Genomic DNA, 24,853 nt, shown 5'->3' with positions numbered 1-24,853 from the left:
CTGGACTACCCAAGCCAGGAGAGTCACCACTGTTACCTGTACAACAGCTGATGAATAATGTAGGTGAGGGGTACAGTTCATGAGAAACAATATAGGTGGGTAGAAATCTTACTGGATAACTGAAGCTCTGGGTAACAAAGCTTCTAGTGCTAATTTTGCTAGTAATTAGACGGGGAACTTGAGCAGTCCCTAAATTTCTCTGTGTTTCAGAAGAGAAGTGAATCTTTTAGTTTCAAGGGGTTCTTTAAAAGTGACCATGGGGAGGAGTTAATAAACTGAAATATTTTTAAGGAGCCTACAAATTAGCCATAATACCTTTAATTTTGTCTGGCAGCAGGTGACTGTTCCTCAAGAGGTAAAAGCAGTGCAAGAGTTAAAATGTGTCTAGAGTGAGTGCTAGCCTCCCATAGCAATATATGTATATATCTTGAGGGAATTAGAATTATTAAAAAATCATTATGCATGCAAAGCTTTATCACTATAATACTGAAAGGGAATATATGTCTAAGGAAAATTCATAAGTAATGCTCCAAATCATGAGATAGATGTATATGCATAACCAGAGTCTTTGACCCAAGAACAAATACGTGCAAAAGGACATCGACAAAGACTGTTGGACATATTTTCTCAGATTTTAGGGGTCTGGGATTTCATTTTACTCTAGTAACAAGCTAATTAACTTAGCCTGTGATTGTTTCATGGAATCTGGCATAAAATACGAGTTCCTGGGTCAGAAACAAAGGATTTTATATGATTCCAAGAGGCCCAATGCCTTTCACATTTTGCCTTCAGAATTTCATTGTGTTTCTCCAATGGATCGATGCCTGCCCACCTCCCCCCCACCCCAAATAGCCATACTATTTAAAAGTCCTTGTAATTGTTATTCTTCTCCAATTCTCAAAAACCTTAGGCATGGCAGTCCTCCTTGGGCCTTTTGTGCTCCTACATGTCTTGTTGCATGGGTCCAGGATATAAGGCCCTGATCTTTTTTTACTTTTTTTCTTTTTTTCCCAGCCCATTTCTTATCAATAGCAAGCCTAACACTTGTTATTCATAGATAGCAAGCAGCATGAGATCATCGTATTTGCATCAGTTGACCTTGCCCCCAAGTCCCAAGGAGGTGACATGATGGGCTCAGGTGGATGCTATACACACAACATGCCTATGTTGCATCCAGGGAAGCCTGAATTTAGGAAATTCTCAGCTTTTATAACAAGCAGTAAGTAAGCCTGGTAATTAACCACTGGGATGTGTTAGCTCATCTTTCAAGATTACCAGCTACATAAACAATCTTGAGGAATAGACTGGTAAAAAAATGACCAGGGTCTTGTCCTAATTCTGTTTTATTCTTTTATTCCTTTTTCTAAAACGTTGTGCTCATGACGTCCTATTAAAATTTATGTATTTATTCTTCTCATAGTTTATTTTTTTGTCAATGCCCACTGGAACATAAACTCCATGAGGGCAGAAATCTTTGTCCTTTTTTTGTTACTGTTGTATCCTGAATACCTAAAACAGTGTCTGGCTCAGAAAAGTGACTCAATTAACATTATTGTTCATGTATAAGACTCCTACAGGTTAAATAATTTAAAACTGTTAAGTCCATGTGTATATCATTTTCAACTTTACTATATAGTATATACTGACATAGTTTTTTTTTTTTTGGCCGTGCCATGTGGGATCTTAGTTTCCTGATCAGGGGTCTAACCCATGCCCCCGGCACTGGGAGCACAGAGTCTTAACCACTGGACCACCAGGGAAGTCCCTGACATTGCTTTTTAAGGTGAGCATACCGGCTTACAGACCCATCAGCTATGTACAAGAGTTCAAAAATTTTCACATTCTTACTAGCAAATATTATTGAAGCTCTGCAAAATTTTGCTGAGGTATGGGTATGAAATGGCTTAAAATTTATCTTCTCTTAGTAAATAATGAGGTTAAGGATCTTTGCTTATGTTTGTTGGTCATTCCAGATTCCACATCTATGAATTGCCTGTGTATGGTTCTTGTCAATTATTCTGTTTGATTGTTGGCTTTTTTCTTGTTTATTTGTTAGTGCTCTCTGTATAGTCTGTATATTGATCCTTGTTGATCATATGGCTTGCAAATATCTTCTGTCAGTCTTCTGTTTGTAGTTTCTACTTGTTTCCAGTATCTTTTGATGTAGTTTAAAATTTTAATGATGTCAAATTTACGAAATTTTTCCTTCACATTTTGTGCAGTTTGTGTATTTTAAAAGAAATCTTCCTTTATTCAAGAGCATAAAAAAATGCTTCTAATTTTTTTCTAAAATTGTGAAAGTTTTCCTTTTTGACTTTTAAGTCTTTAAACAACTGGAAGTAATTTTTTATTTGTCAACCAAATTTTATTTTTTTTCCATTTATATCAAAACATTGCAGTGCTATTTATCAAATACTGTATATACACGTATACACCTGCATGCCTACATCTATATTTATTTCTATAAGTAACTGTAGATATTGGGAATTGAGTTCATGCTGATATCTTCAATTCCAATCCAGCACCACAGGATTCATTTCGGCCTTTCTCTTTTTCATGTTTTCTAACTCCTTTTCTGACATGAGGAATCTGGCTCCCAATATCTTGTATATTTACTTAATTGATTAATCCTTCCTGTGTGTAATCAATTTCCCCATGTCGTCTTGCTCCTCTCATGGGCTCAGACCTCAGATCTTATGTTGGTGAAACTTGAATGGGGTCTGTGGAGTAGGTAGTTGTAATATATCAGTGTAAATTTTCCTGCTGTAGCTTCCTCCCTTCACCCCTCTGAACGCTGTTCTCACTCACTGGGGCTCCGAACTCACTCTGGGCTGGGCTGCCACCTCCTCTCCCACTTCCTTTGGCCCTACCTTTTGGATGGAATTATTCTGGAAGGAAGGTAGGATTTTGTTTAATTTAAAAGAAAATTACTACGGAAAATTTCAAACATATATAAGTGTAAAGAGAATATTACAATGAACCCCCCTCTGCCTCTCACGCAACTTCAACAACTCTCATCTTTGCACCATTTTCTTTTTTCCTCTGTTTCTTTCTGAGTATTTCAAAGCAAATCTAGACCTTATATCAGTTCACCCACAAGTACAAATTTCAGTATGAATTTCTAACAAATGAGGACTTTTTTCTTAACATGAACATAGTATCATTATGGCAACTAACTTGGTAGTGATTCCTTAATGCCATTGTGATATAGTTTTCCCAGTTGTCTCAAATATGCCATTTTACAGTTGTTTTGGTCTGATTAGGGCCCAAATAAGGTTTACCGTTGCATTTGGTTGGTATATCTATTCAGTCTCTCTTTTTTTTTTTTTAGAAGATGTTGGGGGTAGGAGTTTATTAATTAATTAATTTATTTTTGCTGTGTTGGGTCTTCGTTTCTGTGCGAGGGCTTTCTCTAGTTGTGGCAAGTGGGGGCCACTCTTCATCGCGGTGCACGGGCCTCTCACTAGCGCGGCCTCTCTTGATGTGGAGCACAGGCTCCAGATACGCAGGCTCAGCAGTTGTGGCTCACGGGCGTAGTTGCTCCGCGGCATGTGGGATCTTCCCAAACCAGGGCTCGAACCGGTGTCCCCTGCATTAGCAGGCAGATTCTCAACCACTGCGCCACCAGGGAAGCCCCTATTCAGTCTCTTTTAATATATGCCAGCTCCCCTTTCTCCCCTGCCCTTTTGAAAGATGCCATTTATTTGTTGAAGAACCTGAATCTTCTGTTCTATAGAATATAGAATGTCCCACATTCTGGATTTGGTTGATTACTTCTTTTAAGTATCATTTAACTCATTAATTCTCAAACTCAACTGCATACTGGAATCATCTAGGAAATATTTAAAGTCATTCATGCCTGAGTCCCACCCTCTGACATTCTAATTTAATTGATTTCGGTTTCAGCCAAGGTATCAGGATGTTTTAAAAGCTCCCCAGTGATCCTAATGTGCTGAGGTGTTTGAAAACTGCTTAACTTGCTTCTGTATCTCACCTATACAAAGGCATTAAGATCTAGAAACTAGATTCAGGTTCACTCATTTTGCCAGTGCTTCATGGCAGTGCCCTGTACCTAGTGTGGCAGCTCATCAAGAGAAGAATATTTTCTAGTAGTTTTCCTTTGTAACAGCCTTGACATCTCTCATTTTATTAAGTTTTATCTCTTTGTTATCCCTTGAACTGCAGAGGGAACAAAAACTAGGGAATAAAAACTCAGGAAGGGGGCTTCCCTTGTGGCGCAGTGGTTGAGAGTCTGCCTGCTGATGCAGGGGACACTGGTTCGAGCCCTGGTCTGGGAGTATCCCATATGCCGCGGAGCAACTGGGCCCGTGAGCCACAACTACTGAGCCTGTGCGTCTGGAGCCTGTGCTCCTCATCTAGAGGCCACGACAGTGAGAGGCCCACGGACCGCGATGAAGAGTGGCCCCCGCTCGCTGCAACTGGAGAAAGACCTCGCACAGAAATGAAGACCCAACACAGCCAAAAATAAATAAATAAATAAATTTATAAAAACAAACAAACAAAATAACTCAGGAAGGTATCAGCATGGTATTCTTCCATTTAATGAACTTCTACCAAACTTGTATTCCATTGGGTAGAAAGGGGACTTACTGACATCTTGGTCCACCAAAATAACTTTGCAGTCATTTCTGGCTTAAAATCTAATCCTGCCTGGTTCAAAGGAATCTCGGGGCTTCCATTTTAGGGTAGGCCTAATTTATTATAGGCCAGGCATTGTTCTAAGCATTTTACACAAAAACTCACCTTAATGTTCACAACATCCCTTTCATCAATGCAATAATCAATAAACAATCTATAATAATAATAGAAAAGAGTTTCATTTGAGCCAAACTGAGGACTGTAACCCAAGAGACATGGATTCAAGAAGCACTTGAATTGTGTTCTGTCAGACTACAAAATGGGGGGCGGGGGCTTAGGTAGGCAAAAAACAATTTGTACACAAATTGTCAAGAATTAGGATTGGAGGGGACATCCCTGGTGGTCCAGTGTTTAAGAATCTGCCTTCCAATGCAGGGGACATGGGTATGATCCCTGGTCAGGGAACTAAGATCCCACATGCCACAGGGCATCTAAGCCCACGTGCTCCAGAGCCCACGTGCCACAACTAGAGAGCCTGCATGCTGCAACTACTGAGCCTGCACATGCACCACAACGAAAGATCCCACATGCCACAACTAAGACCTGACACAGCCAAATAAATTTAAAAATTAGGATTGGAGCTGGCAAGAAGTAAGTGTGCTTGCTAAGCAAGGGTTGGTTGGGGCCCAAAATGGGTCACATAGTTACAAGGGGAGACCTTGAGACCTTAAGTTTGCAGCTGGCAGCTACTATCTGATATTGTTTTGAGAACAGCTGGTAGTGTCCTTGAGTTTGATACAGTTTAGAAAATTCAGGTTCTCAGTGACGCAGGAACATTTCTGAAACCACATGCACAATGGTTACCGGGTTCCATTTTGGATGCCTGAACCACAGTTTCATATCTTGTCAGAACAAAGAACAAATATCAAACATGACAGGGGTGCATTCCTTCAAGGTTTCAAAAGAGACAGATTAGCACATACACAGCAAGTCAGCATGACCTTGGTGTCTGGGAAGGGACCCTTATCTTCGAAGGAGTAATAGCATTGGCATCATGGGCAGGGTGGGGGGGGCATTTATCTCTGTCTTCACAGTGGAGATTGTGAACAATATGGTAAATGCATTCTTTTTTAATGGTTAGAACAGATGTACGCCATATAAGTCAGAATGACTTCCCCATACCTCAACAGGCAAAAATTTCCTCCATCACTATCTACTGTTACTATCCCCATTTATAGATTGGGAAAGTCGGGCACAGAGAGGATAAGTAATTTACCAAGGTCACCCAGCTAGTACGTGGTACAGCCAAGATTACATACCCAGGTAACTTGGCTTGAGAGGCGGCGGATCTAACCACTATTCCAGACCATAAATGAGGGCTGGAAAGAAACAAGAAGAATGAGAGCCCAAGATAGTATGGTCCCTGATGCCAGGGACTAGAGAGTTTCTGATAGTGGGAAGCCTGGAAATCCTGGTTGCCTGAGAGGAAGCCAAGGAAAATAGAAAGTGGTAGCTGTTGTGTGTGGAGGGGAAGAGGGACAGAATCTCTAGTTACTTTTGCAGGAGCAATCTCAATGGCTTTGTTGGCAGTTTGCCCCCTACAGTGTGTTAAGGTGAGGACTAGAGTCAGAGATAGGAGGACTTTCCTTCAAGTAGTTTAGCCTTGAAAGGGAGGGAAGAATGGCAGCTGGAGTGGAGCAAGAGCCAGGGGCAGCCACTGCTTCTCCAAGCAAGTGCCTGGTGATGTGGTCTTCGATGTTTCTGAGAGAAAGGGCATGTCCTCCTGCCTGGTGCTCTGAGGAAGCTCTGCTTTCTACTGAATTTTAGTGTCAATCTTATGCCAGCTCTGTAGTCAATCAAGCTTTACATCAGAGCATGGGGGGGGGCACAACAGCATCCTTACAGGACTGAAAGATCTAGTCTTATTTCTTATGATACAGAGCCTGTCATCCTTTTCTTCTCCTTCCCCTAACTGCTTCCCTTGAGTGGAGGTAGGGGCATGGTTGCTAACGGGTTAACTCGGGGACAACCACCGAGAGGTGCTTCCTAGAGAGCCCGGGAAGTGGCATTGATTCCCACCGAGGCTTCCTGTGCCCCATCCTCAGTTTTTCTCCAGCATCTGGAATCTGTTCATTCCACCAAGACATCCTTTGGCGTTACTTATTGTGGGATTCGGGGTGGGGTGCAGAGGAGGACGCTGCAAAGGCACGGACTACAGGGGGCAATCTGTGAAGTTGCGCCCCAGGGGTGTCCTGGGCCCCTGGACACGCGGAAGGGGACCACTGCAGTTTTACAGTATAATTGTGATTTCCCACCTTTCAAGAATTTTCCGAAGAAATACAGCTCCCAGCTAGACTGAGGCCCAAGTACTGCCTTGGTCCAGGATGGCTAGAGACTCGAAGGAAAGCGCAGCCTTGGACGCCCAGTCTGCAGAGGACCGGACCGGGATCCTGACCGTGAAGGTGGAGAAGGAGGAAGCCTCAGCCTTGGCTGCTGAGGCGGGCGCCCCAGGCAGCCCAGCTCCGGGCTCCGAGCACTCCCGCCAGCGCTTCCGAGGCTTCCGCTACCCGGAGGCTGAGGGGCCCCGCGAGGCTCTGAGCCGGCTCCGGGAGCTCTGCCGACTGTGGCTGCGGCCAGAGGTGCACACTAAGGAGCAGATCCTGGAGCTGCTGGTGCTGGAGCAGTTCCTGACCATCCTACCGGGGGACCTGCAGAGCTGGGTGCGGAAGCAGCACCCGGAGAGCGGGGAGGAGGTGGTGGTGCTCTTGGAGTATTTGGAGAAGCAGTTGGATGAGCCGATGCCGCAGGTAGAGAGAACAGGCTTAGCCTGTGAAAGCTGTGGTCTGTTTCTTCCTGAAATCTCCAGATCAGAGTGAGGGGCTTTTCTTTAAGATCCAGAAGTTCTCAGTCTCTTTTTGTACCTGAACCTCTTTGCCAGTAAGGTGAAGTCCCTGGACTCCTTCACATAATAGTATATTTTAAATACATAAGGGAAAATATAAAGGATTTAAAAGAACTCAATTATATTGAAATACAGTTAGCAAAGCATTAAATGTATGATAAAGTTATATATGTGCTTTTTAAAATTAATGCACTAAATATTAACATCTAGAGACAGGCCTAATAACTAGTATAATTTCAAAGTGGCGATGAATGACTTTGACATTTACCTGGTTGTAATGTGGTATGAGAATACCTGCAGTTTCAGTTGGTGACAGATTCCTGTGTACTGCTCATAACACCTTGGTTTGTTGCTTCCATTCATAATTGAAGGAAATGCTAAATTTTGCTTAGAAGCTAGTAAAAATAAAGTTATTTTTCCTATTCACATTCATGGAATACGTGGGAGGGAGTTGGTGGACAACAAGTTGGAAACCCCAGGGTTCATTTTTACTTGCATCTTCCTGAATGTTGTATGAGTCTATTTTCCCTTTGCAGTATTCTGTGTCCTTGTGTGTTCCTTAAAGCGTGTACATAACCAGACCAAAGACTTCTAACCTGTGACCCAGAGACCAAGGTTCTTGAGTAGGCATTAGTGCCCCTTAGCCCTGTAACAGAGAAGAACAGAGAAGAAGCATTTCAAGTCTCAGCTTCAGGCTCTTCATTCTTTACATATGGGAAATTCTAAGCTGCACATGAGCTAATTATTACGAAAGTGACTTGAAAATTAATTAATGACAAATGTCTGGAAGGAAACTTTTATTTAATGAGGACATACCATGTACCAGGCCCTGTGTTAGGTGATTTCACACACTGCGATCTTATTTGCTGGTCTCCAAAACCCTGTAAGCTAGAAATTATTATTTTCATTTTTTAGATGAGAAAACATATTAGTATTCTCTGAGAACTTAGCCCCAATTCCCAAAGAGTTTTCATAAAAGCACAAATATATATAATGAGGGAGCACAGAGTAATGCTTAAGAGCGTGGGCGCTGGATTCATTCTGCCTGAGCTCCCATCCTAACATTTCTGCTTTTACCTGGGTGACGTTGGGCAAGTTGCTTAAACACTGTGCCTCGGTTTCCCCATTACAAAAATACAGATAATAAAAGTACCTAGCTCATAAGGTTGCTGCGCTCTGCATCAAGTGAGTTAATATTCACAAAACTCTTAGAAATAGTGCCTGGGAAGTAGAAAGTACTAGCACATAGAGAGTGTGGTAGAAGTGTCTGATGAATAAATAAATGAATGGCTTCTAGGTCCCAGGTGGTGAACAGGGGCAAGAACTGTTCTGTTGCAAGATGGCAGTGTTGACACCAGCTCAGAGGTCACGAAATACCCAGTTCCAGCCAAGAAAGGCTCCACTCAAGCATGAATCTCTGGGATCCCACTCCCTACCAGACAGAGGTGAGTATTACCTTCTGGGCAGTATGAATTCTGCAGACTTCAACCAGTTTTATTTAAGGATCACCTACAAGATCTACTGATAGGTGTCTTATATGCCCCTTGCAGATCTACTTTACTTTGAGACTAATAGGGAAATTTCAAACAATAGTGGAAAGCTTTCCTAACCAAACCTGGACACGGTAAATAAGACTTTATTAAAATTGGTGTTTGGAAAGAGTTGATTTTTGTAGCAACACAGTGATCTCCATTCATTCAACATATATTTCTGGAGGCTCCCTACGTGGTAGCCAGTGTTGTAGGTACCAGGGATAGCATTGTCAGTAGGACAGATTTCTTCCTCCAATGGAACTTACATTCTAGTAAGGAGAATAGCAAATAAATTAATATGATTTCAGATATTGGTGAGTGCTATGAGGAATATAAGGCAGAATATGTAAAGCCAGTCAGAATATTCCAGAATTGTAGGATTTCTACAAACCAAAGAGTATAAATCTTCTAAACCTGTCACTTAGAACAGGGTGAAAATCACTCAGTAGGAAACTGTTATATGTTCCCAAGTGTTCCCCACGTACTGTGAACATCTGGGCAGATTTCCAAGACAAACAACACTGGGATACACCAGCCAACAGGAAATCTTTATTTCTGAACAGAGGTCCTAGCCTAACCTAACTTGTTTCCTGTCTCCAGCAGAGTTCACCTTTCATAGGAAAACCTAAACTTCCCCTTTACTTCTCTCAAATCTGAGCAAGTTCTATATAGGCAGACTCCCATTTCCTCTTTTCTGGGCCCAGCCTTATCTGACTCCTCTTAGTCTTTCAGAACTAAAGAATAAAGCACCCAGGGCTTCCCTGGTGGCGCAGTGGTTAAGAATCTACCTGCTGATGCAGGGGACATGGGTTCGAGCCCTGCTCCGGGAAGATCCCACATGCCACGGAGCAACTAAGCCCGTGCGCCACAACTACTGAGCCTGCGCTCTAGAGCCCACAAGCCACAACTACTGAGCCTGCGTGCCACAACTACTGAAGCCCATGTGCCTAGAGCCCGTGCGCACTCTGCAACAAGAGAAGCCACCGCAACGAGAAGCCTGTGCACCACAATGAAGAGTAGCCCCCGCTCGCCACAACTAGAGAAAGCCTGCTCACAGCAACGAAGACCCAATGCAGCCAAAAAAGAAAAAAAAGAAAAAAAGAAAAGAATAAAGCACCCAAAGAGCTACTAAAGAAATTTTAACAACAATAAAAATCCTTGGGACTTCCCTGGTGGTCCAGTGCTTAAGACTCCGTGCTTCCACTGCAGGTTGCGCGGGTTCAATCCCTGGTCAGGGAAGTTCCTCATGCCGCGTGGTGCGGCCAAAAAAAGAAACCACAGAAATCCTCTTATTCCCTCTCTCAGCAAAATTCAAGATTAAAGCCTCTTCAGATGGAATGCTTTGTTTTGTTTTTATGTTGCTACCACTTCTTACCAAGGATCCAGCCCATCGTTTTGTGCATCTGTGGAGTATATCACATCTCTTCAGGCCGTAGGATTTGAGCTGGCAGGGATCAGGAATTTTGGAAAGACACACTGTATAAACTTCTTTATGGGAATTTATGCAGTTTTTGAACTTGGACTTCACGGCTTACGGAGGCTGAATGCCAGGGAGGTTGAATGTCAGGGTCAATCTCATCCAGAGCTTCTTTCCTTCTTAGTTCTTCAGGTTCCTAGGCTTGCCTCTGGAGGGCGCTGCAGAGAAGATGAAGTGGTAGCCGCCAGGCTTGCCCCAGAGTCCCAGGTGAGGTGGAACCCCTGTCCCTCCCCCAGCACCCAGCACCCTTCACTGCTGATGGGCTTCCCATCAGATCCCTTTCTCTCCATGCCTCCTCCACCCTCATCCTGGATCTACATGGAGTTTGAGTATTCTCATTTATCCCAAGGTTGCTAATCATCATCTGTCATTATTTTGGTATTCACTTAAGATTTTCCTGTTTCACTCCTAGCTTGGAGACTGTGCTTCCCTGCTCTTCCTAGCCATCTGTTTGATCAGCTCCTTCATCAAGGAGATTTTCTTCTTCAGCAAGGGAAATTTAGCAAATACAAACTGAAGATTTTGTTGTGATGGTGATGTAGTTTTGTTTTTTTAAGTATCATAAACTGTGCTGCTAGTGAGGGATATAGAGTCATGCCCACTGCCCTCTAGGAACTTAAACTTGAAGGAACAGATAAGGCGTGTGCTTTTAGTCTAAGATTTAATATTACAATTTGAATAGTCTTTACTTAACCTGGATTTTAATTTCTTACCCAGTCTTTCATGTCCTGCTTGAAGATCTCAGTATTTGAGGCTCCGTAGAACCTATTTTCCCTGGTTTTTCCTCACCTCAGACCTAGATTTCACTGTATTTTAAAATCATTAATACAAATAAGCCCCCATCCCCACTTTGCCAAAGCACACCACAAATATTTTGAAAAGTTTGGATATGGTTCCACTCCTTTCACTGCACTGGCCCTTGTTTTTCCAAACCTTTCACCTTCTGGACTGTTTAGATGTTTATATGAAAGTATTGATAATGTGTGTATTTCTTTCCTTTAATGGTTATTTTTTTGACAGAGATGTTATTAGAGATAGGGTTAAGTAGGCATAAGTATGCCATACTTGCTTTTTTGTAAAGAGCTCCTGTAAAGGGGATGCTCCTTCATTGCATGTACCCAGCTTTGGGAGTGATTTTGGACAAGAGGAATTACATGGAATTACTCACTGTTTCAGGGGCTGCTGAAAATGGAAGATGTGGCCCTGACCCTCACTCCTGGATGGACACAGCTGGATTCATCTCAGGTGAACTTCTACAGAGATGAAAGGCAGGAGAACTGTGGCAGCCTGATCTCCTTGGGTAAGACTAATGGGCACTGATTTCTTATAAGGTTTCCTGGCTTCCTTTGTGTATTAGAATCTACTAGGCTGTTAGAAACTGTTTGAATTATGTTTGGAATTAGAACCACCATTTCTGAATCCCAACTACTAACCAGCTGTGTGACTAGTTTATTAACTCTTCTGAGCCTTGCTTTTTTATCTGTCCTGCCAGTGTCCTGGTCAGTTCAGTTTAAGTGGGATGAAGGAGGTACAGCCCTTAGTACAGGTCCAGCTCATAGTAAATGCTCAGTAAATGCTGATTTCTTCCCCTTCCCTTCCTGTTGCTAGCCCTGATAGTGCAGGAGAGCTGAGGGATCTCTTCAGGAAGTGGGCCATTGGACCATAGAGTGAGAGCTAGAAGTGAGCCAGGGATTGAATGCAGAGCCTGGCCTTAGAGATGAGCGTGCAGTGCAGAGGTGCATAAGATTGCCTGGCTTGTCTGAGTTCACATAGCTCACTGGCAGCACAGTGGGGGCTCCAGCTCAGATCTCCCAGCACTGATGCCAGTTTTATTTGGCAGACCCTGCCTCTGCCTGGGGTGCAGCCAGAGATGACTGCACCTTCCAGTGGTCAGTGAGTTCTGAGTTCCTACTTTCCCTGTTTCTCATAGAACATTTCAGAAATCCTTTCACTTGCCTTGTTTACTGTCACCTTCTGCTCAGCCCTTTTAGTATCTAATCCTAAGCACATGGCCCTGCCTTACTTTCTTAGAACTTAGAGCATCTGCATTTATCCCCAGCACAGTCTTCAGGCCTCACCACCTTCCCTCCAATCTCTCCATTCCCAGATTGTACCCTTCTTCCAATGGCCCTATTCTCATTCTCAGGTCTCCCTCCCCAGCACCCCTGTTCTCCCCCTTTATTCCCATCTTTATTCTAATACTTAAATCTTCATCCATGGCATATATACACCTCTGTAATTCTTGCCTCCCTGGGACTCATCACGAAGCTCTCCCCTGTGGCAGGACATAATTGACAGTTGCTGGCCATTTGTTGTTCAGGTGGTGCAGTGCAGACGAAGATCAGGGACCTGCCTCCAGACGAGGACCATCCAGGACAAGAGTCTGGGCGGATGCCATGCCACCTGGGTGAAGCCATTGGCCAGATTCCTGCACGTGCAGAAGCTGGTGCACAGGAGGGCAGGTTACAAAGAAAGCAGAAAAGTGCTGCAGGGAATAGGCGGCATTATTGTCATGAATGTGGAAAGACTTTTGCTCAGAGTTCAGGCCTGACTAAGCACAGGAGAATCCACACTGGGGAGAAACCCTATGAATGTGAGGAGTGTGGCAAGACCTTCATCGGGAGCTCTGCCCTCGTCATTCATCAGAGAGTCCACACTGGGGAGAAACCATATGAGTGTGAGGAATGTGGCAAGGTCTTCAGTCACAGTTCAAACCTTATCAAACACCAGAGAACTCACACCGGGGAGAAGCCCTACGAGTGTGATGACTGCGGGAAAACCTTTAGCCAGAGCTGCAGCCTCCTTGAACATCGCAAGATCCACACTGGGGAGAAGCCATACCAGTGCAACGTGTGCGGCAAAGCCTTTAGGCGCAATTCACATCTCCTGAGACATCAGAGGATCCACGGCGATAAAAACGTTCAGAATCCTGACCGTGGAGAGACCTGGGAGAGTCAGGGGAGGATGGGAAGCCAGTGGGAAAATGTTGAGGCTCCCGTGTCTTATAAATGTAATGAGTGTGAGAGAAGTTTCACTAGGAATAGAAGCCTTATTGAGCACCAAAAAATCCACACTGGTGAGAAACCCTATCAGTGTGATACATGCGGAAAAGGCTTCACCCGAACTTCATACCTTATTCAACATCAGAGAAGCCACGCTGGGAAAAAAATTCTGTCTCCATGACCCATGTCTTATATGCCAGAGTTGGTGCTCACTCCTCGTTGAACTGAAGCCACCGTGGAGCCCTTGCTGACTAGAAAATTGTGAGCTGGGCTTTATTTACTCCCACACATCATCAGGTGTTTGTTAGAAAATCGAGACTGGCTGAGGTGAATTATCTTCTACATCTTAGAAGGTGATTGAAAAAAAAAAAACAACTTGTTTGATAAGAGGCTATGGGAGAGTTGTCTGGAAGAGGTCAGACCTGAAATGATTCTCACCTTTTAGACTTAAATGGGCTTCTAGACTGGCTAATTAATCACCCTCGGCCAGCACTTTATGACGTCTCCTGGGTGGATGGCTCTGATTTGGGGGGCTGCTGCTCTGACTGTTCATTTTGCCTATAATGAATTCCTCACCAGTTGGTTGGATCAATGATGTCTTATACCCCCGTTGTGCCTTGCATACAGGTGCTATAAACATTTATTAAATATACCAGTGAAACAACCTTCATAGCTCTGAAAATCTAATGTTGTCTAGATTTCTGAGGACTATCTAAGGCCATTTGTGTGGCCTTAGTCTAATTCTCTGAGGTTCTAGATTCTGGGTCTAGAATATTTATCTAGATTCGGATTCTAGTATATTTATTGTCAAATACGTAAGATTGTCATAGTTGGGGTGGAGGAATCCATATTTTTTCACCAGCATAGTAGTTATAGTAAGAATGCCTTAAACAGCTTCTTTATCATTAAGACATTGTGAGACTGCTCCATCTGTACAATTCCAGTCTATAGTCAACGTTAACTACATTAGTTCATATTAATTTTGCTACTCTTTAGGGGGAAACCTTTCACATTCAGGTAAATAAAAATCAATGTACCAAGTCAGATCAAAACTATTATGAATCTTGACGAAAATCCTATGATGCGAGAATTCCCTGGCTGTCCAGTGGTTAGGACTTCACACTGCCACTGCTGAGGGCCCAGGTTCAATTCTTAGTTCGGGAACTAAAATCCCACAGGCTGTGCAGCCAAAAAAGTTTAAAAATTAAGGTAAAAAATCCTATGATCCTCAACAGCTTGTTCCTCACCTTTCGGTTATCTTGGGCCTAACCAAGTGCCAAGACACCATCCATATCCCTCTCTCCCAACTTAAAGCCAAGTGTGCATGAAAGCTCATGCCAGCTAAGCTTAAACTCCCTCCAGGTCAGAGGATTCACACCAAACGTTTATAACAAGTATTGTTCATGTTTTTAAAACTGCCCTGTGGTTGGGGAGAGGGAGATTGGGTCAGAGGCAGCCAATGTTGATAGAGACCCAAGTATGGGCAGTAGGAGAAAGTGTATCTTTTCAGAAACACATTGGGAGTCCTGGGTATCTGACCAAAACGATTCCACAACATTCAAAGTATCAACCTGTGAAGTCAAGACTCTCAAGAATTTCATGATATCTCCTGTTTTCACCCAGATCACCTTCTGCTAAGTTCTTCAGAGACTCCTACCTTCTTCGTAGGTGCCTGAGTGCCCGTCCCCAGCTTCCAGCTTTAACAAGAATGGGTTCTGCCTCTGAGGAAATCATCCCCAGCATAGCGTTTTCTTCTGTTCTCAAGTACCCTTGCTGGATTCCTGCTCTGAACTACCCCTGGCTGACTAGGGACTTTGCAAACTGTGGGGCTCTTCCTTTATCATTTCCCTACAATCTTTCATTGCCTTCATTATCCCCTTGTTGCAGTATAATTTAAAACTTTAGTGTTCTAAAATCCTGTAGACGTCCTCCAGTTAATCTTCTCTAGCCTTTTAAAATTTCCTTTTAAATTAACCGTATTTTTGTTACCTCCGCAAAGCTAGCCATTTCCTCTTGTCTCCTTATCTTTATTTTTCCTAAATATTTGCTAATAGCCCTGATCTTAAACATTGTTCATTTTTCTTTGGTGTTTGTTTCTTATGTCATGTAAAGAGATACATATAAAGCCTTTTACAAACCAGAAAACATTATACACTTAATAAGTATAATTTATTGAGATTAACAAAGGAACACTGCACCTCCTTTCACTCTTTCTGCTCCTTCCAAACCTAAAAGACTTCTCCATAGAGGAAGGAAAGATTATAGAAAACTACTTTTGAGTGCCTACCATGCCTGACAATGAAAGCGATAAAGCATACACACACACATGCATACATACTTGGGCTTAAGCTTTCAGTATAGTAATATTGACAAGACTTGCACATAAAAATAAGACAGTGCCATGGTAAATGACTTGTGAGTGGTGAACTGAATGCTGTGGAAGTTCAGAGGAGGGAAAGGTTACTTCTGGCTGTGTGCTATTGCACGGACAGGGTGACATGTTAGCTGAAAAGACTAAAGGAGTTTGTCAAATTTAGTAACTAAGGCAAGTTTGCAGAGATACATACATTGTAGCGGCCTTCAGTGCCAGAGCAAGGGGTTGAAATTTTATTCAGTAACACTGGGGAGCCACTGACATTTTATGATAAAAATATTATTTAGGAAACTATCTGGCATTATTGTGTAATTTCAGATTAAAAAGTTACTTTGCTGATAGGCTTTTAGACACCCCACTTTTGTATATAACAAATGTGTGTTTATAAGTAAGTGAATTATAAAATGGGTTTAACTCTAGCCTATTTAAAAGGATGGTCAAAAAAATTATTTTCAGATGAAATTAGACCCCACAAAATAAGCTGCTTAGTTAGATATAAGCAGTATATAAAGTGGAATAAAACGTCACTTTTCATGCTTTTAAAAATTGTATTTAGGAATTTTAGTGTCAATTAGCCATTCTGTTGGATTGGCCAAAAAGTTCATTGGGGTTTTGGAAGTTTTTGGCCAATCCAATACTTCACTTCTCCAATTGAAACAATGCTGAAATCCCCCATTTTCTTTCTTCTTCCTTTTCATTAATAAGTAACTAATTATAGCTATTTTTTCTGCTTGGGTAGAATGAACAGTTACAATGAAAAGAGATTTTTGATGAATAGCCCTCCTAGATGGGTTCTTAATTTTGGTAAAGATGTGTGTATTCCTGCAAAAGATTCTGTTTCTTTTCCTTCTCCGGCTGCATTGGGTCTTGGTTGCTGAGCACGGGCTTACTCTACTTGCGGGTGAGCGGGGGCTACTCTTTGTTGCGGTGCATGGGCTTCTCATCGTGGTGGCTTCTCTTGTTGCAGAGCATGGGCTCTAGGTGCCTGGGCTTCAGTTATGGTGCAGGGGCTCAGTAGTAGTGGCTGACGGCCTCTAGAGCATAGGCTCAGTAGTTGTAGCACACGGGCTTAGTTGCTCCGGGGCACGTGGGATCTTCCCATGTCCCCTTCATTGGCAGGCGGATTCTTAACCACTGCGCCACCAGGGAAGTCCCTCTTCCTCCTCCTTTAGTGGGAAAAAAAATAGTAGGAGTGCCAACTTACCTCACAGGCTTGTGAGGATCTGCTCGTACAAAGAAGTGCTGGATAAATAATCTGAAAACGTTAATATTGATAGAGAAATGGAGGTTAAACACTTTGTTAGCCAAAACCTCTATATATTGGAATGACAATTGTTTAATAGTAAAGGCTCTCTAAAAAAAGTGTCCTGACACAAGCGTGTGACAGTGATGTCCCAAATCATCTGTGCGGTTCCATCTCAATTATTCATAATGAGAACTTTACTCAGTAAACTTAATTTGTCTACTTTTCTCTAAACCCACTTTTTAGTCTATCTTTTGTTACTCCTTGTGATAGCTAAAATTGGGTCTGACGAATTCAAAGGAACCTTTTTTCAGTCAGCTCTGTAGATGTGGTACCTGTTTTGTACGTTTTAAATGGAGTTGCTGCTACAGAAATATCTGGGGATGACTACTTTCCTGTGGACTTTTTTTGTTAACATAACATTTTATTGTAGAAATATCCTTTTATTTCTGCATCTACCCACATTTCTCACTTTGTCTGTAGCATTAGCAAGTCCTTTCTATTTACCACATCAATCTAAGACCTTGGAATTTGAACATAGCAAGTGCTCCTGGTCTCCTTTCCCAATTAATGGCTGAATACTGTGATATATTCCTGCCTGTTCCATGTATTTTGTTTATTAGGAATTGGGTTGTCATCCAAAATCCTCTGCACAACTTTCCAAATTCCCATTTTTATTCAAATTTCTAAGCTACTTCAAGATTTTTAAGGGTCTAGGAAAAAAAAATCTGAACAACCCTAATGTAACTTATTTGTATAATAGTAATAAACCATGTGATTATTCCTTTCATCTGAGCGGATTCTTAAACAGCTAACACATTGCATAATTTCCAAGCTGTCAGAAAATAACTATAGTTTCAGGTATTAACTAAAGTGTTAAAACTTTTAACCGTTTTCTTCCCTCTGTTCCTCACCAATTCTGCCCATCAGCATTGGGATCCTCGGAAATGAAGTTTGTAGCCTTTCAGACCCGCTACAGCAGGGGGTATAGAAGGGCTGAGCCATATGTGTGAGATAAATGACAGGCTTACCAGAGCATCCTTAGCCCCTAGCAGAGTTCCTATTAAATGAGTGAATCTGGAAATTGATCCAGCTTGTTCTTTTGTATTATTTGTGAAATAAAATTCATATTTTATGGCAAGACAAGGAAAACTTAAACATAAAAAATTTTCTCTGGGGACTTCCCTGGCGGTCCAGTGGTTAAGACTCTGCATTTCCACTGCAGGGGGCCTGGGTCCGATCCCTGGTCGGGAAACTAAGATCCCGCATGCCGCGTGGTGTGGCCAAAAGAAAAAAAAAATTTTTTTTCTCTGCCCTTTGGCCTCCTCTCTTTCCTCTACTGTGCATTGCGTATCTGCATTATGCATCAACCAAACCTCCCCATCAGCAGAAATACCTGTTCAACCATAAAGAGAAACATTCTAGCACCAACAAGGTACTCCTTAAAAGGTAGCATTCCTTCTTAATGGGAAAAAAGCCCCTTAAAATGAAATGTAGAGAAAAGCTCTCTCTCCATGTTTGGGCCTCTGTCATCATTAGAAAAATTCACTCTGGAGTTAGTTTATAAATGTGATCATATTGTCTATGGCGCTGCTTTTGCTCTACAATGGCAGCACCCCAATTAAGCAAAATGTTATTTTCTCAAAAAATTTTTTTCATTCTTCCCATCAGAAGACCTGTATTACGAAAAATTGTACTCAATTATTATAGTTTGAATAAGATAATTATATTTCATTAATAAAATGTGTGGAAATTTGTTTTCTGTCTTATTATATAAGTGCATATGTAATATCCTCAATTTTGTCTCTTGGTCCACAAAGTCTAAAATATTTACTATTGGCCTTTTACAGAAAAAGTTTGCTAATCCCTGTTCTAGATAATAGTTTTCTTAAGGAACAAAACTATATTCTAAAACTAATTTTCCCATATATTATCTGAAAGAGATATTCCATCAATCAATCAATATTTGAAAACCCCATCTAATACTAAGTGGCTTAATTTTATCCAAAAGAATATTTTTTTACATATAATATGACATTTTTACTTACAGAGAATCTGTAATACTTTATCCATTGTGATATTTTCACCATACATGTGACCATTCATTTTTAATACTCCCTCCTATTTGCCAGTTCCTAAGGTAGCATAGTTTATGGCAGGGCACCATGCCAGTCCTTGTCTCCTTCAATCACATTACTAAAATTTTACTTAGATCAAATGACCTCATTTGGTTCTATTTAATTTCTCCATTTTATTCATTTAGACACCTAGCATCAGGAAAGCACCATTCCTAAGTTCTGACTTAACTTTTCTGTCACTTTCCAAGTCTGTCAACTAACTGAGCAGGTCAACTTAACTATAGAGAATGAAGATGATGGTAATGTCTATGCACATTTAAGATCCAGGGGAAGTAATCTTGCATGAAACGTTTGCCATTTTAGAGAGTAAACAAAGTGTGTGCAGAACGTGGTTCCCAAACAACAGTTTCTGAAAAGCTCAACTAGATAAGGAGACATCTACAAGCCTGGGTTAGATGCTTCCCTGTGTTTTGCGAATTTAAGAATACAAATCATGACTCCAGTCCTCACTTAACTCAGGCTGAGCTCAAACTTTGATTTTAAAATAAGTTCTGGGTCTTGCTTCCAAGTGGGATTTGGTAGTCATTAATAAACGTAAACGTATCTCTGCCATGAAGATGGTGGACAAGGTCCTTTTTAAGGAGTTAACAAGAGGAGCGTGAGAAGTAGGGAAACTTCACCAAGGGGTAAAGATAAAGAGGGCGGAAGTGAGAATGATAGGAGAGAGGGTATCAAGATGCTTAACAGCAAGTAACCATGTAGAGAAGGGAGTGTTTGAACAGTAGAGGGATTCATTGATGCGAATTCCTCTTTTTACGTTCCCACGGGGCTCAGGATGGGGAATGTAAATCCTGACAACAGGCGCGGCCACGCCCCCTTTATCCGCTCTTGCGAAGAGGCCACCACGCAGCCTCAACCAAAACAGGGGCCTCACAGCCCACATGCTGATTGGGTTTTCTTCTGGCAAGCTCCGGAAGCGGAAGTCGTGCGCCCGACCGTTGCTAGAGCGCTTGCGTGGCCGGGAATCGCCGTCAGTCCCTGTCTTCGTAGTAACTGCCCTTGTGAAAGCGTGGCTCATGGTGCCAGTGTCCGGGTCGCGCTACCCCGAGGACATCCCAGCCTCTAGGAGACGCCGACGCAGCTCGTCGGGGAGCCTGCCTTCCGCGCAGACCAGACCATCCCCCTGGGGGCAGCCGTTCCCAATCCCACTCGCACTCCCGCGGCCGCGAGGGCCTCAGGCCTCAGTGGGGTGGGTCGGGCGTCGGCGCTCCTTGTACCTTTAGCCGCTCTGGATCTCGGGAGCGGCCCAGCGGGCTCCGCAACTACGCTTTCTCGTCCTCTTCTGTCTACTATGGCCGATACCGCTACCATCACCACCAGTATGCGGGCGACAGGCAGTGGGCGGAAGACTATGAGGAGAAGGAGGAGAGCTATCGTCAGGGGGGGCTGAAAGAGAGAGAAAGGACTGGGGAGTTGGGAGCACCTGAGGTGTGGGGGCTGTCTCCAGAGTTTCCTGAGCCAGATTCTGGTGAACACACCCCAGTTGAGGATGAAGAGGTAAAGACTAAGAAGAACAGCAGTTCACGTTCCCGCTCTGAAGAAAAAAGGAAAAGGGCCAGTCGTTCAAAAAATAAGAAAAGAGGGCTTCCCTGGTGGCGCAGTGCTTAAGAATCTGCCTGCCAATGCAGAGGACACGGGTTTGAGCCCTGGTCTGGGAAGATCCCACATGCCGTGGAGAGAAAACCTGCGTGCACAGCAATGAAGACCCACTGCAGCCAAAAATTAAATTAATTAATTAAAAAAAAATAAGAAAAGAAAGAAAAAGTCCAGAGGAAATATTCTGATAATAGCGACAGTAATTCAGACTACGACACTAGCTCTGATGATGATAAAAAGAGCAACAAAATCCAAGAAGAAAGAGAAGAAAAAGAAACACAGAGCTAAAAAGCCCAAGAAAAAGACGAAGAAGACTAAAAAAGAATCCAGTGTCAAAAGCTGTAAGGATTCAGAAGGGGAGTTGCCAGAAGATATCTGGATTGAGCAGTCAAAGATTGCAGATAACATGGCTCTAATAGGTCCAGAGGCACCTATAATACACACCTCTCAAGATGAGGAACTATGGCCATGCTCTGCTTCCAGGTGAAGGTGCAGCTATGGCTGAGTATGTAAAAGCTGGAAAGCGTATCGCCTGAAGAGGTGAAATTGGGCTGAGAAGTGAAGAGATTGCTTCTTTTGAATGCTTAGGTTATGTTATGAGTGGTAGCAGGCATTGCAGAATGGAGGCTGTGCGACTGCGTAAAGAGAACCAGATCTATAGTGCTGATGAGAAGAGAGCCCTTGCATCCTTTAACCAAGAAGAAAGACGGAAGAGAGACTAAGATTCTAGCTAGTTTCAGAGAGATGGTGTACCGAAAGACAAAAAGGAAAGATGACAAATAAGAACTTTTGTTTTATAGCTGGGCTTTTTTTTTTTTTTTTTTTTTTTTTTTTTTTTTTTGTGGTACGCGGGCCTCTCACTGCTGTGGCCTCTCCCGTTGCGGAGCACAGGCTCCGGACGCGCAGGCTCAGCGGCCATGGCTCATGGGCCCAGCCGCTCCGCGGCATGTGGGATCTTCCCGGACCAGCGCACGAACCCGCGTCCCCTGCATCGGCAGGCGGACTCTCAACCACTGCGCCACCAGGGAAGCCCCTATAGCTGGGCTTTTAAGAATTTTATCTGACCAAAATTAAAAGGCTTTATGATGCTGCTGTACCTACTATAAGTTCCTCAAGAAAAAACTGCTTTTTGAGATCTCTTTAGCAATTTATTTTTTGTTATTTTTAATTTTAAAAGTAAAATGTGCAATTCAAACACTACAGGAGGAAAGTCAGTAAAATGTAAGTCTTTTACCCCAGCCCCTGATCCTTCTCCCCAAAGAAATCTCTTTTTGGAATCTTCTATATCTGTCCATAAGTTCCGTGTATATACAAGCATGTATGTTGCAGGCTAAAAATTGGATCTATTAACCTGAAGGGTTTTTTGTTTTTTTCCCTGTTGCTCTGACTTTTCTCTCTTTGAGGGCTTCATTGCCTCATGGAGCCGTTCATTTACCCCAGGGAGAACCAGAAGAACCCCAGAAAGAACAAAGGATTCAATTGAGTGTATATTTCTGGTTTCCATTTAACACTGAGTTAAAAAGTAGAGGTTTATTGGCTCATTTTCCTCTTCAGGCTGGTTTCCCTTAAATAACGAAAAGGCTGCCAAAGCTCCTGAGTTTGGTTATATATTTTCCTGGTCCACCTATGAAGAGAGAACATTTTTGTCCTGGCATTCCAAACAAGAATACTGAGATGCAGCCTAATTAGATTAGCTTAGGTCACATGCCCTTCCTCACAAAAGGAATTGTTGCAAGGGAAATAGAACGGCCTACTCCTGAATCTGCAGGTTTTGTCACCCTGATGGGCTACATGGGCAAGGAATGGATACCTGAGTGAAAATCAGAGTAATGTTGGGAAGGGGGGGTAGGCAACCAACAAATGCTCACTACAGTTTTGAATGATTTTTTTAAAAATATAGGATAGAGAGTACAGGTGCTGAAAGCCAAAGTTTTCTTGAAGAAAAGCTTGGCTTTGACTTAGAAGCCGAGTACCTGATTGAAGGGGTGATAGGATTTATCCATAAAAATAGATATAAAAAAGATAACGATCCAGAGTGCTTGAGTATTCCAAAGAGTAGATTAGGCACCAGCTAGACTAGGAGGAGAAAGAACAAAATGAGAATAAAGGAGGAGCTCATGAAAAGGAGATCAGATCAGGTGGGACCAGGTGGACAAGAGAGTTAGCATTGAGAGACTGGCTAGCACCAATGCTGGAAAAGACTTTTAGAGTGAGCTCCACTCATGTTCTGTGGTAAGGCTTTTGTTGTCATCCGGTGACATCTTCCTGAACTCTGAGACTTCAGCGCTAACCAAACTAATTTGGATAAGCCCCTTTTCAAGGCTCAAGACCCTGGTAACCCCACAGAGCTGAAGGAGAAGGAGTGCAGTTCTAGAATCTGGCAGGACAGAGTGATGTAGAAGGGCACTTTTACCCCAGTATGTGACTTGACACTGGACCACACTACCTTGAGATTTTCCCCAAAGAGAGTTGGGTGAAAGCCGCCTTGTTACATATGTATATTTCCATTTTTAGAAACAAACCATACCACACTATACAGATGGATCTATACCTTGCTTTTTTCACTAAACAATATATATTGGAGATATTTTATATCAATGCATGTAAATCTATCTCTTTTTAATGACTTTATAATATTCTATTGTATGGAAGAACCATGTTTTATCCAATGTTTAAGATGTTTTCTGTATTTTGGTATTATACAATACTTGCAGTGAAAATCTTTGTGGATGTATGAGAGTATTATCTGTAGCATACTCATCTAGAAATAGAATTAATTTTTGGGTCAAAAGTCCTTTGGGTCATCTAAAAATGGCCATCTAGAAGTGGAATTATTAAATCAAAGGGAAGATATTTATAAGTGCTTTCTATGTGCTAGGCACTATAGCAGATATTAGGGACAAACCAAACAGCAAGTTAGGCTTGATCCCTGCCATCAAAGAATTTTACATGCTACTGGGATACTTGTAACTCATGGCTGTAATGCAACAGTGCCTCTGATCATATAGAAAAGGAAGCTTTTATTTTAAATATCCTATGAATGGACCTGATGGAAACATATAGACGGCCGTTTTGTTTACAAAAATGAGGATAATCCTGGAAAATGAAAATCTCAAGTTCGAAAATTGATTTGTATTATTAGTGAAATGTAGCTCTGTCCTGGTAAAAATTGCATTTTGATTTGTTCTCACCTTATCTACCTCTACCCCTTCCAAAAGATACAAACAGACTACATAAAAATGCACACCTTGAATTTTTGTTGAAAAACTTGTTTGTCAAGCTACATTAAGTGTATTTATTTTCATGGGATAAACAACGCAATGCCAATAATCTCAGCCTTGATAATATGAGTGACATTTAAGAAGCCAGCCATGGTAGGGAGTTTGAAAGGGGGTAAATGAATTAGAATACATTTACTTCCTTTTAAAATTAAAATTTATGTTTACTCCTTGCATAATTTTTTTTGGGGAAAGCACTAATTTATAAATTTGAAAAATCAGTTGTATGTTTTCCCTTCAGGACAGAATATTAACTTCTAATTAGTAAAATATTTGCATTGACTGGATTTGTTAGCCTAAGGAAAAGTTTGTTTTTTTGTGTGTGGTACGCGGGCCTCTCACTGTTGTGGCCTCTCCCGTTGCGCAGCACAGGCTCCGGATGCGCAGGCTCAGCGGCCATGGCTCACGGGCCCAGCCGCCCCGCGGCACGTGGGATCGTTGCGGACCGGGGCACGAACCCGTGTCTCCTGCATCGACAGGCGGACTCGCAACCACTGCGCCACCAGGGAAACCCAGGAAAAGCTTTTAAGTAAATATATTTTACTTTAATTTTTTTTTTCTCTTTTTTCTTTCTTTCTTTTTTTTTTTTTTTTTGCGGTACGCGGGCCTCTCACCGTTGTGGCCTCTCCTGTTGCGGAGCACAGGCTCCGGACGCGCCGGCTCAGAGGCCATGGCTGACGGGCCCAGCCGCTCCGCGGCATGTGCCACCAGG

General features: G+C 42.5%; 2 protein-coding genes across 3 annotated transcripts; both read left to right on the top strand.

Annotated features, from left to right (window-relative positions):
* The first annotated feature begins 1,662 nt into the window (after positions 1-1,662).
* On the top strand, positions 1,663-18,878 carry ZKSCAN4 (zinc finger with KRAB and SCAN domains 4). 2 transcript variants are annotated; one of them, XM_032649257.1, is made up of 5 exons: positions 1,663-1,783; positions 8,799-8,946; positions 10,635-10,717; positions 11,687-11,810; positions 12,831-18,878. In XM_032649257.1, the coding sequence occupies exons 2-5, from the start codon at positions 8,841-8,843 to the stop codon at positions 13,691-13,693; spliced, it is 1,176 nt and encodes a 391-aa protein (XP_032505148.1). In that variant the 5' UTR covers positions 1,663-1,783; positions 8,799-8,840; the 3' UTR covers positions 13,694-18,878. The 2 variants fall into 2 exon arrangements, with proteins under 2 accessions (XP_032505148.1, XP_032505146.1); XM_032649255.1 differs by lacking the exon at positions 1,663-1,783 and adding an exon at positions 6,725-7,406.
* Positions 18,879-20,283: 1,405 nt separating this feature from the next.
* On the top strand, positions 20,284-21,646 carry NKAPL (NFKB activating protein like). Its single transcript, XM_032649286.1, is given in 6 exon segments — positions 20,284-20,367; positions 20,369-20,867; positions 21,018-21,096; positions 21,098-21,319; positions 21,321-21,581; positions 21,583-21,646. Coding segments are annotated over 6 exon segments (1,209 nt in total).
* Positions 21,647-24,853: the final 3,207 nt, after the last annotated feature.

This window comes from Phocoena sinus, chromosome 11 (genome assembly GCF_008692025.1).
Source record: "Phocoena sinus isolate mPhoSin1 chromosome 11, mPhoSin1.pri, whole genome shotgun sequence".
Taxonomy (NCBI): Eukaryota; Metazoa; Chordata; class Mammalia; order Artiodactyla; family Phocoenidae; genus Phocoena; species Phocoena sinus.
Note: the sequence above shows the minus strand (reverse complement) of the source record. Positions and strands in the feature narration are given on the sequence as shown.

Bases quoted from the DNA above. Each gene is read 5' to 3' on its own strand.
- ZKSCAN4 (XM_032649255.1), top strand. From the start codon at position 6,984: ATGGCTAGAGACTCGAAGGAAAGCGCAGCCTTGGACGCCCAGTCTGCA. The intron at 7,407-8,798 runs GTAGAGAGAACA...AATGGCTTCTAG, and splicing joins TGGATGAGCCGATGCCGCAG to GTCCCAGGTGGTGAACAGGG. The intron at 10,718-11,686 runs GTGAGGTGGAAC...TCACTGTTTCAG, and splicing joins GGCTTGCCCCAGAGTCCCAG to GGGCTGCTGAAAATGGAAGA.